The 12,410-nt window shown below is 38.3% G+C and overlaps 1 protein-coding gene across 9 annotated transcripts in view; it reads right to left on the reverse strand.

The window, feature by feature from the left end:
• Positions 1 to 12,410, reverse strand: part of DST (dystonin) — a 306,949-nt gene that overhangs the window by 293,706 nt on the left and 833 nt on the right. For 5 of the 9 annotated variants that reach the window (XM_039380421.1, XM_039380418.1, XM_039380419.1 and 2 more), the window contains exon 2: positions 12,288 to 12,349. In XM_039380421.1, the coding sequence (XP_039236355.1) occupies positions 12,288 to 12,349 (62 nt within the window). The remainder of the gene's footprint in view (positions 1 to 12,287; positions 12,350 to 12,410) is intronic. The other 4 variants (XM_039380429.1, XM_039380420.1, XM_039380416.1 and 1 more) reach the window with 1 other exon arrangement.

Below are 12,410 nucleotides of genomic sequence, written 5' to 3' on the forward strand. Positions count from 1 at the left end.
ATTAGCCAGATAAAACTCTTCTGGAAAGTATGTTTATGTAACAGAAGCATTGATAGAAGCTAAGCAGCTCTGTAAGTGCTCAGAAACACATGCCAGATAGGGATTTAAGAATGTGAATCTGTCTCACTGAGTGGCTTCACCTCAAAATATGTCAAGGTTCACTGATTAAGTATTATGTTTCAATATGAAAAAGTCACCTGTGACCTAGAACAATCTGTTTGTAGACAATGCTTCGCCTTGACATTTTATATATTTTTCTCTTTTGCTGTTTATTACTAACAGGAAAATGGGATCTTTATCTCTTTAAGAGCTCATCTGCTTCTGTTTGCTGAAGCTTATTCTTCTCTTGAAGTCATAATCTGCCTGCAGTATCACAAATGGTTGCTGTGGGGAGGATTATAATGTGATAAAGGCAGAAGATCTTGATTTCAGGTGGAAAATTAATTCCGTATCAACAAAGATGACGTTGCAAGGGCAGAGTCCTCAGACCAAAACCCAAAATGCTTACTCATTCCTGCAATGAGACTTTGCCAGAACGAAGACCCAAATCTGGAAATTTTCAAAATTTGGTAGTCAAAAATGAAAACAGGAGTCAAAAGTGATGTAAATTACGGAAGCTGCTACTCTTATAATCACTGCAAAACTAGAATGGCCAGTAATTCCATCTAAGCAGTGAAGTGAACAGAAGCTTTTTGTGTCATCTGTGTTATTTATCCTTCAGTTTAGCCCAGAATTGAAAACATCATATTAATACAGCAATCAAAATAAAAAATGTGGAAATCACAAAAATATCTCTTTGGCAAAGACAGCACTATTTTAAATGTTAAGTCAGTGCTCACAGAAGAGCAGAGAAATGTTACAAAATATGCAGGGAAGCACAATACGTCACCTGAGACCAAACTACTGAGGAAACGCTGGAGATTTTAAAATCACACTGATAATACAGTGAGGTTGCTCTAACACCATTAAGCAATTTGTAATTTCCACTATCATGTGAATGCTGTGTCACTGGGCAGTGACAAACTTTTTCTTGTTCTTTGTGCTGGAAGGGAGTTGCTCATTACTAGACCCTACTGCCTGACTCATTTTTGTGCCTGTAAAATTCTGAAACAAGGCAAACCAAACAAAACTCCAACTATGTATTTTAGAAAATCTGTCTTCCAAAAACTAAAATAGCTGCACAAATATTTACACTAAAGTAAACTAAACTTCCTTAAAGAAACAACAGAGATGATCACCAGAACCAGTTTTAGATATATCAGAGGAAGACAAGAGGCAAACTGAACCTGGGATTATTTTCTCTCCAAAAGCATTCATGTGCATCCTTCCAGTTAGAGTCTGTTTGAATCCCTGAAGAATGATCTCCCTAATCAATCAGCAGGAATAGAGGTGTCTCTGGAGGCTGTTGCAGAGCCTAAGCCTAGTCCACCTGCTCTCGAGGGAATTTTTCTGTCTGAGGAAGCAGGCTAGGGAAATCAGCCTCTTTTACCTGAAATTCATCCTTTAAAGTCTTCTCTGAAATTGTGGGGTGGGCTTTTTTTTCCTGGAATGAAGTGTGATAATATTGAAAGAACCTGTTCTGTCTATCTTTACACCCAGATCAATGATGACTGTTGCCAGCCTGGGCACTGCATGCCAGAGAACACTGTGTAAAATTACTTTCACAGTAAGGTGTTCTGTAAAAAAATATCTTCTTATCCAGCCAAGTTTTAACTTCACATCTCTGATTCAGTGACCAATTTCTTGTCTATAGAAACAGGTGTGGGTTTCCTCTGACCAAAGTTCATCAGACCTCCCCTCCCTGGGTTGCCTTTAGACCCACAGAAGCCAGCAGAGCAGATGAACCATTCCTTAACAGAACCTATTTCTCTACCTGTAATGGGAGTCCAGGCTGACTACTTCACTTATAGACATCCCTACTGTCAGTATCCAAAATTAGATAGGATGGATCAGTCCTATGATGGTTAGGTTTTGGTCTGCCTCCAATACAGTATTCATCATTCCATACATATTTTATCATCAGACTTCCTCTTATTTTCCTCCTTCTACATGAAATTATTCTGGTCTCTTCCATATTTTTTTTTCTTCTGAGATGTTTACATTTCCTTATTCACAGACATCACTCTTGCTGGATCCCTGCAATTCAGCACACTACTCTCTATAAATCCATATTACTGATATATATAATAGTAGAACATTTCCCATCCCACCTTCCTTCTGATGAGGCTATACATCTAAAAGTGGTCTTCACTGAACTGTCACAAGTCATTCAGAAGTCCCTTTCAGGAGACCATAAACCTAAAAATTAAGAAAGAGGCTAAAGACTTTTCTCTTTAATATACTCAACCTTGCATTTCTGAACATCATTTGTCTGTTTATTTGCCCTATTTCTTCAGTGTGGTCTGGTATTTGATAACCAAGTACGTCATACTCTGCTATCCTTGTTATGTTTTTGCTTATTCTCATTCCCTATTCATTCATCATGAAAAACAGGAATTTGAAACATCCTAAAAAACTTGTCTAATTTTGCTTCTTTTTTTTTTTAATTTACAGAAAAGTATATTTCGCATAATGTGTTGAACCTTTTTCTTTCACTGTCTTAGTTTTTCTGTATTTATTTTAATTCTTTGTCTGGTACTTGAATAGCACCATAGGAATACATCAGTGCTATTCCATGTGTGCATTATTGCTTTAGTGATATGAATCTCTGACTTATCCATTCTTTCAATGCACAATTGTATTAATTCACCAGATCCTTTTCCTCTCCATTCTAGCTTCTACTAACCCTACTGCCTTCATCGTACATTATCTATTATTTTTGTGCTTGATAAGAAACCATATTCAGTTTTCATTTTTTCCAGTGTATAAGTATTTTATGTAGAATATATTGGATGATCTTGAACCCAGCCTTTCTAGCCAGTATGTGTTTTCAGAATCAACAAACAATAATATCATGAAGGTAAGAGTGCATTATCTCACATCCAGCTATAATCAACGGAAATCTTTGCATTAACTTCAGTGGGCACTGGACTGCAGCCCAGTTTACCTTCTGGCAGAACTTCAGTAAATCACAGAAAAAGTGCTAGCTAGCATCAAGCCATAATTCAATGACAACAGAACTCAACTCCGTTTGCAAAGGCATGTACAGATATTTGAATAAGTCCTGTAGATTAATGCACTTTTTAAGGTGCACTAATGAATATTAAAGCCAAAAGAAGCTCAGATAGGATATCCAACCTCATGTGCTTGCTTTTAAGGTTTTTGACAGTGGTTGTATGTGCATGAGAATTGTCAATCTATTACCATTGTCAATTAATGGCCTCAAGAAAGAGTTTTCAAATTGTCAGTTACCGCCTGTTTAAAGCTTGAAACTCATTTATATGCAACCTACAACATCTTAGGGCCTGAGCCATTAGACTGCATGGTATCAAATCCGTTCCCAAGATGCCAGTGATCTCAGCTGTTTTGCAGTCAGGCTGAAACAGAATTAAACCCTATAGCTGGAGTACCTACTTGAACTAAAAAGGCAGGTTTAATTCAATAACTTTATTGTATGAAATTCCCCTGCACACTGAAAGAGAAAAATCTGAGATTCTGCTACAAAGAGAAACATATATATATATGCATCTATATTGTAAGAATAGTTTCAAAAAGTGACCAAGATTGCATTATTCTCCTCATTCCTCTTCCATAGTGATTTCCATCCCAAATACCATCAGTTTACAAAGAAATAAGAAAAAAAAAACAACAACATTTATTTAACTGCCAGTTCTGCAAGTTCAACCCAAAATCCAAGATTCAAGTTAATTTCTCTGAGCTATTTATACATCCTCTTTAATAGTGAAGATCGCTAAGTAATGCAAAGTCTTAATTTTCTATCACAGGAAGATTATCTACACTCACTGACTGTATTACTTCACAAACACCCAAGGAGGATGCCACTGCATTTGATTCTATCAGGATTCTTTCTTAATTCTGTTAGGACTGAAAAAACAGACTGCAACCTTTTTGTGTGTGTGTGTGGTTCTCTTGATTTTATTTTTTTAATCTTGCAAAGGGTTATTCCTATAAAGATCTGAATCAGGATTTAAAACATAAAATGTATGATTTTACATTCAATTTCCCATTCCACTCCCTCATTAGCAAGCTTTCACTGATGCTTCTTCTCATGCCTTATGTTATTTTAGGAGATATTATTCTTATCTTCTAAACCTAAACTCTAAGCAGTGCTGGAACCATTTCTCAAATATTGAAGACTGTGATTTGGCACGTGTCACATTCCAAGATAAGTCCACACATTCAAAAGCATCTAAAGCAATTGTCTTTTACATAACCTGAACAAGATTGCTCTTCCAACGGAGTTCATGAAATAGAACATCAATAACCTGCTTTCCAGTTCATAAGCAAGTACCTGAGTACATACACAGGAGCCTTTGTGTGAAGCTAGGTTTAGGTGTGAATTTAGAATACAATTTCTAATAACCCATGCTGTGTTACATTTCTATTTTACATGCCGTGTTTGGTTTTTCCCGTCATAAGGTCAGGATTCCGGTCAAGCACAGGTAAGCTGTAACACTAGGAAAATCTGATGACCTGCAAGCAAATAGCCAAATAGCATGCCCAGTCATGCCTCAAGATACCCTTTAAATACTCTTTCCTGTCTAAACCTATAAGCCACAAAAGCTGGCCTGTTCTCCAAGCAGTCCTATCATTCTCTGACAAGAAGGCTTGCAGCTTTCCACGGCTGCCTTGCCTTTGCAATGGTTTGTCCCACTTCCTTCCCTGTTACCTCAGCACTGCAAGCCTACAGTAGGAAGGGAATAATTATTTAAGAAAAAAAATAAATCAGAAAACTCCTTAATCAGTAGTCTGCAAGGGAAAGTTTCATTTAAAATATACTAATGCATTCCCCAAGCATGTCCCTTTTCTACCCCTGATTCTTTCATTTTCCATCTCATCATGTCTCCTTGTCTTGGGCAGCGTCCTGTATACATTAAGAATCTGCCATTAGAAATTAACTTTAAATATTAAAATACGGTAAGAAGGAGAATAAGAAATAATAGACATTGCTAAAGCATTGCAGTGCTGCATGACATCTAGTACAAAGAAATTACTGTCCTCTGTCCAGTGTGCTTGTTTGAAACAAACCATTAAGAAAATTTATGCTACCACAGCATATGAAGATGGGTCTGCGTTTTTTCAATTACAAAATAGATGCATAACTGATGGAAGACTTAGCAGGAATATATTAGAAAAAGATATCTAGGCTGGAATTCAGATATCTATTAAGATACCCAGATTCAGATACCAACAGGATACCTGAATGGGTCCCTGCTTCAGCAGCAACTAGACTAAGCTCCTGTTATTACCAATAAAAAATTTAGTTGACGCATTCAGTGAGGCTCAAAGAATCATTCAGCTCATCCTGAAGCAGACACCTACACTAGGTCAGCTGAGCTCTAGCTCTATAGACTATAAGCTGTAAATGCCTACAGTGAGCTTGTTGGGCTGAATGAGAGGATGCTGGTTTTGCAAAGTCACTTTCCAACTCCAACAGCACTGCACATGAAGGAAGGTAGTGGCAGCAGATCAGAAGGGAATGATACCTTGAGCTGGTTGTATCATTTTGTTCTCTCTAGAACATTATGTATTTCAGTACAGTTAATGCTATCAATTTATATAATCAACAGATAAGCCTGTAAGAACTGTGTTTCACTTCCAGTTAAGAACTGTGTTTCACTTCCAGTTCGCTCTACTATCTACCTTGCCGTCCTGAAGCCGAGTGCTGTATTTAAACAGCTGAGTGGACAGGCAAGATAAGGACTTTGGCACAACTTCCAAGAAATGTGCCTTTGCCCAAACATCAACTGCAGTTAGTTTCTGTAGCTGATGTGGTGTTTTCACACTTTAGTCACAACTCGTATTTCATTTCCGCTGATGAGTCAGGAACTGCAAAGCTCTGACTCTCCTTGATGCAAGGCAGTAGGGCACAAGGGAGCACAGCAGGGGCTCAGACACTTTGGATCCACATAGCAGGTACCCAGGCTCACCAGTGAACTAGAAGCGTAAGGAATAAGCATAAAAACAAGGCACCTTTGCTAGATCTAGGTCTAGAGCAGCTGTCTCAACTGTGAGCCTGACAATATGCTAAAGGATCTCTGCCACACAGCGCTGAGTCCTTGCCCTGGGAGGCTGCAGGAGCCCACGTGCTCCCTCCACAGAGCCTGAGACCCCTCCAGGCTGCAGAGCAAGTGGGGCAGGCTGAGAGGCTGCAGCTCTGCACGTCTGATACGACCAGGCCAGAAAAGCCCAGCTCAGCTGAATCAGATCCTATATGAAAACAGCAAGGTGACTTCACCCTTTGCTCTGCGCTTTCTTCCATAACACATCAAAGGTGCCTCTTCTTAAAGAAGTTTGGGAATGGAAGAGAGTGTGAGAGAGGTTTCCGTGCCCTAGGAAAACACACGTAACAGCCCTGGAACAGCCACAGTGCTGAGGGTCACACTACCCTGTTCATGTGGCTTGCTTTCATTTAATACCCTCAGCCTAAAATGCTGAGCTGTTTCTGAAGGGGCATCCACAACCTCATCTGTCACCCTTATAATCTAACCACAGTAACTGAGAAATCAATGCAGATGATTAAGCTTCTCTTAGCTCTATGTGGTCTATGAACCCCTGCATTATCCTTTCTGTCCATGTAAAAACAGTTTCTATAGCAGTGCAGATGTGGTAAAACTGAAGTATGACCTCAGCTGCTTTAATTCACAGTTTCAATCTGAGGTTAGTTTAGCTAGCTAGAAGTTCCCATTCTGTACCTGTGTACAGTGTGGCTGTTAACAGACAGGTGGCCACAAGCCATGCTCCACCTGCATCCCCTTGAAACCAGAGCTCTGTTTTTGTGTGTTCCGGGAGTGTGCACTGGCATAGAGCACAACAGAAGCTGCAGCCTCATCTAAAACACATTTCCAGAGATAACAGTAGATACTGAGAAGTCTGGATATCTAAATACTTAGATGATAGCTGTGATTTTGTTGGCATAACTGTATCAATGGGAAACTAGAGAGTAAGAACTTTTATGAGGTAGCTTATCTTTATGCAGCGGTTGTCCGTATCCTGTTAGAGAACCGTGGAGACGTGTTCATTTATAATGCAGGTCCCGAGACCGTGCCTGACCACTGATGTGGACCATGACACAATGTCAGTACTTTATCAGGTGATCGATGGAGCTCAGAGGAGATCCCCTCAGCATTTCAATGTTCTGCAGGCTGTCAGAAGCCAGAGTAGAGATTCAGACAACCAGAAGGCTATATAAATATGTCAGGCATTTCTACGCTACACTTTAGCACAGAGTAGAGGTACCCAAGTTAACTCCTCTGAAGTTAGTTTAGTTCAGGAACCCAAGTGGTCTTGCTGCAGCAACCAGGCAATTACCATGGTTTTTGATACAATTACCAAACAAGCTGTTCCTCGGCATAGATCAGTGCTTGCTGGGCTATCTAAAGGCAGCACTGCAGTGACTAAAGCTGACAAAGAGTGATGGACAGATGACATATAGTAAGCCAAATTTCAGTGATACCTAGTTTGCCATGTGACAGCTCAGTGTGACGTACCCTCTCTGGGCCACATTACTGGACATGTTACTGAAAAATGGACAGATGGATTTGTCCTTATACAGTATAACCTGTATATATAGCTCTTCATTCATTCCTGTACATAAGTGCTTTCATACATCTAAGAAAACAATTTATATTCCCTTGAACCTGCTCCTTAACTCTTAGACAGCTAATGGAAAAATAGTTTAAACATCCTGAGGGAAAAGCACGTCCAACACAAAGATAAAATATTTTCAGGCTGATTCAGCTCTGCAAAGACAAGGACACATCCTTTCAATAGGTGAGTGAATGTATTTTTCTGGCTAGTCCTGCATGTTTCTGGTGCTCCTTGAATGCACTCCCTCCAGTCAAACAGAAGACTCAAATTCAGCTTGGAGGGTCTGCCGATTTCTGTTTTCACTGAAGCTGTACATATCTGGAGCAGTTTATAAATAGCTGCAATGCTCGGGATGAATTATTGTGCAACTCTTCAAAGACTATTCATTATTGTTTTGCAAGATATCTGAACTGTATTTTTAGGCAACTGTCTCATGATCAGTCTCAGAAGGGAGATGATTATGGCGAAGGTATGCTTAGAGACAAATTTATGAACACTTTTTCTGGGCAAAGGAATATATACATTTCCCAGAGACTGTTGTACTATTGTTTTGCATCCATTGTACCATAATTGATGATTTAGAAAATCCATTTGCTCTTAAAAATTATCATCAGTCTTGGCTGACCTATTTCACTACCAGTCTTGTCACAACAATAGACCAAATACATACAACATTGTAGGCACTGTTTAGTGTACTAAGAAGAAAACGTGGGGTCTGCAAAACTCAAACGACCAAATGTTATTCTTTTGCTACAGCTGTGGTTAACACATGCTGCCAGCCCTCCCAAAGAGTCTTTTCATAAAGTGTCAACTCCTGTTTGCCTTACTGGTGTGTCTAGTCCCACCTGGGTTATGTGAAGTCGGGATTTACAGTGGACTGTAAAACTTCTATGAATTTGTTTCCTAGTAGACTTATACCTGTAGGTCTCAGTGGAAGCATTCACAGGAAACTGGCCCAAAATGTATGAGTCAAAATAAAATAAATACAAAATGAAACCATGTTGCTCATGACTACCTATTAACACTGATACCTTCAGTTCCTGAGATCATAGTATTTCTTTAAAAGGTAAGATAAAGGAAAACTGTAAAACTCAGAGAAAATTTCAGACAAAAGATGTTTTCCCCAATAATATGAAAACCATTAACTTCTGGTTTAGCAGTTAGTAAAATTATCCCTTCACAATCTCATAAAACCCAACCATTTCTAGATCCTGAATGAGGAACTTCCTTTTCAACAGTTCTTACCACCAAATCAAAAGATATTAAGAATTATGTCATTTGGATTAATTCCTTCCAGCCTAAAGGCTAGAAGCCTACTTCCTTTTTAATTGAAAGGTAAAAATCTCACATAATCCTGTGACTCCAGAGGCTTCAACAATAAGGAAAACTAATTCAGAAAGAAATTTAAATCACAAGAAGTGGCAACACCAACACAGTAAGCAATGCTTTTAAATTGAAAGGTACAAATGTAAAATGCTAAACATTGAAATGTATCAAGCCCAAGTCCACAAAGTACTCAGAGAAAATTCCTCTATTTCATGAGAAAACAAACTTGTACAGAGAGCACAAGAAAAATGAGATCAGTGAATCACTAGTAACATTAATATTTTTAATATACAGGGGTTAATAATAATAATAATAATAATACCAACCATTAATCATAGTCCCTAGTTGGGTAAAACTCTCACTGAGTTATTTTGGTGTCATTTGGGTTCAGCACTGACATTTCGTTCTACAACTGATTTTCAAAATAAAGAAAGAATATTGCAAACTGCTACATCAAAGTCTGACGTGTCATGTAGCAATGAATATTTCTGTTGGAAATTTACTTGTTTTCTTTTTAAAGCAATGGCATATCTAGGTCTTCCTCAGATTAGAAACATTAACTATTCTGGGTGTGATTCCTTTGTGACTTCATGGAATATCTATAGCACCTGGGGGATGGAGGACTCTTAAGAGCAATTATAGTCATAATGATCTTAAGGACTGTAATAAAAATATCCTAAAAAATAGAACAGAAAAACTTCAGATGGTAGTAAATAAGTGTTAGCGGTGAAGTGTATTATCTCAGTAAACTCTCACATCTTCTTCCTGGTAAATTTTTTCTGTTATGAAGCACCTCTAACAAAGACAGACTTTAACCTACTTTATATTCATAATGATTCATGCAAATTTATCTGTTTTTGAGGCAGGGGGTCAAGTGTTTAAGTTCATTCTATAATAAGCAATATCTGCATAGACTCTTGCTCTATTATAACGAGATATATTTTTCAGAGACATTAAAAATCAAGCCCCTCCAAAAATCAACTATTTGTGAATTCAATTCATCAGTGGCATATAAAATTCAAAACAGGAGAGCTGACCATAAATACACTTTCAAATTTTGTATCTACCTTCTCATAGTATAGAGTCTTATTTTTTAATATGGGGGTTCAGTACTAAAGGAAAGGTATTCAATAGTTCTCACTGCATATAGACAATGAAGGCATGCACCATAAGAGCTATGGCTCTGGCTAAGAATCTCAACATAAATTTGCACGTATCTGTTTTTCCAAATATAAGGCTTTCCTGGCAGGCAGTCAATCCTGCAGGAATTGCCAACCGTTCTGTAGATAGGGCAATTATAATTCTCTGTGCACTGCTGCTAGACCACCTGCACGTTCACATGTGAGGGAAGTCAGATTTGAATGCAGCTCTCAGGAGATGAATGCCAACCCACTGCTATTTACTATCAATTTTCATTATCTTCTGTGTAATTAAGAAACACCATTTATAACTACACCTGACAAACAACTAAGTATGGCAGGAGCTAGCAGATGTACCTTGTGCTATAAAACTTAGAGTTGAGATGTTACATTCATTTGGGCGGTGGGGGAGTATGCAAAGCCCATATTTTCATGTATAACTCTTTGTTTTCATCAGCATCTTATTGGAGTTGGAAGTGTGTGATATTTTGTGATGATATAGATTGAGAATGTCAAATTCTGCTTCAGATAATGCTTCCAATATTTTTAATGGAAGTATACCTGTAATTTTTTCATTAATCTATTCCATTAGATTCATTAAAATAACATCTTACTTGAAAAAAAATTGGAAAATGAAAATTTAATTATGTCAAATGAGTCATTGTTTTCTCTTAAGAATCAAAAGTCTCATCAGATAATAAAGGGGAAAACAGCTCCACTACTTATTTAAAACGGCAGTTTAGACCACTAGCTGTAGTGTTACTCTATGTAAACAAAATGTAGACAATTATGAAAGAATATAACAGTTTTTATTGCTTTATTTTAGAGTGTTTCACTAAATGGAAGCTTCTAGGAAATATTTTATATTCATCTACTTCTGACTGGGTGATACGCAAATAACCACATGGTGAAGCAATAAAAATAAATTACTCTGCAAACTTCCCTTTTAAGGGTCACCATGCAGGATGGCACGTATTTCAAAAGGGTGTAACACATTAAACTTCATCTCTATCTAGGCTCAGGATTGAATGAATTTTACATGGAAACCAAGTATTTAATATTGGATAAACTAAATAATGAAAAAAATCTTTTGATTTCTAGAGGGACACGTTTGTTGACTTTACTGTTCAGTCAACAACAAACCTGGGCTTTTCACAAAGATAGGACACTCCCTATGTCATCTTCTTTTTGTGACAGTGTGTACAAATTTCAAAATACTTAGGAGTTTAAAACTAATTGCCAATATGAACCACACTGCAAAAATATATCCCGTGCACACTTTTGAAAACATTAGTCATAACTGGGTAATTTTCACACCCACAGCTGGCTAAGAAAAAAATGCAAATCATTTAAAACAAAAGATCATTTTAGTGCAAAACTCTCTCTCAAGGCTTCCAGAATATGAGGCAATGGCATGAAGATATGCCTTAAATCAATAGCAGGAAACCAGGCAAGAGAAATATCTAGACAGGAGCTCTACAGGGCAGCATGGAAACAAAGTGGATACTAAACCAAATATTATTTTACATATTTTCCCAGTAATTATGCTCCTCATTCAGAATCACTAGGAATTGTCTTGGATTTGTGTTATACTTTCAGTACTGGCATGTAAGAGTTTTGATTCCCCTGATCTGTGAATACAAAGTCACACACTGAGCTGCATGCCAAACAGGCTTGTAGTCTGGATCCTTCTGGGATCTCCCACGGCAAAATCCAAGCCAAGCAGGCAACTTCCCTGGCAAGGAGCAGGGCGCAGGTGAGGGTTGGTGGCAAAACAAGAGGTTCTGCAGTTGCAAAACTGACCAGCTCTGCACGTATTTACAGTGCAGTCAATAACTGGGCTCAGGGTTGCTTTTGGACAGAGGGAGGTCTGACACATACAGTAAGCACAGCTCTCCTCCAAGTAACCAATACCTTTGGGAATGAAACAAATTGGCAGGCCGGTTAGGGTAACACAGATGAAGAGCTCATTTTGTGTTGGGGGGGGAAAAAACAGACCAAGAAATGAAAGAGGGCATTATGTTTTTCATGCAAAATGAAAAGTTCACCATGCGATTTCATTAACAAAAGACCACGACAATATGTACTCGGGTAAAGAGAACAACTTCTGACCTTGAAATTGCGTGCTAAATAAATTACCTCAGAGCGAAAGTGATGAGTTCTCATGACAGCATCTGGAAGGCAAGCAGAAAGACACACAGGCTTCACCAGCTCCCCCTCGCATTTCGCTCCGGC

This window comes from Pipra filicauda, unplaced genomic scaffold (genome assembly GCF_003945595.2).
Source record: "Pipra filicauda isolate LSUMZ 115617 unplaced genomic scaffold, ASM394559v2 scaffold195_size2193078_pilon, whole genome shotgun sequence".
Lineage (NCBI taxonomy): Eukaryota > Metazoa > Chordata > Aves > Passeriformes > Pipridae > Pipra > Pipra filicauda.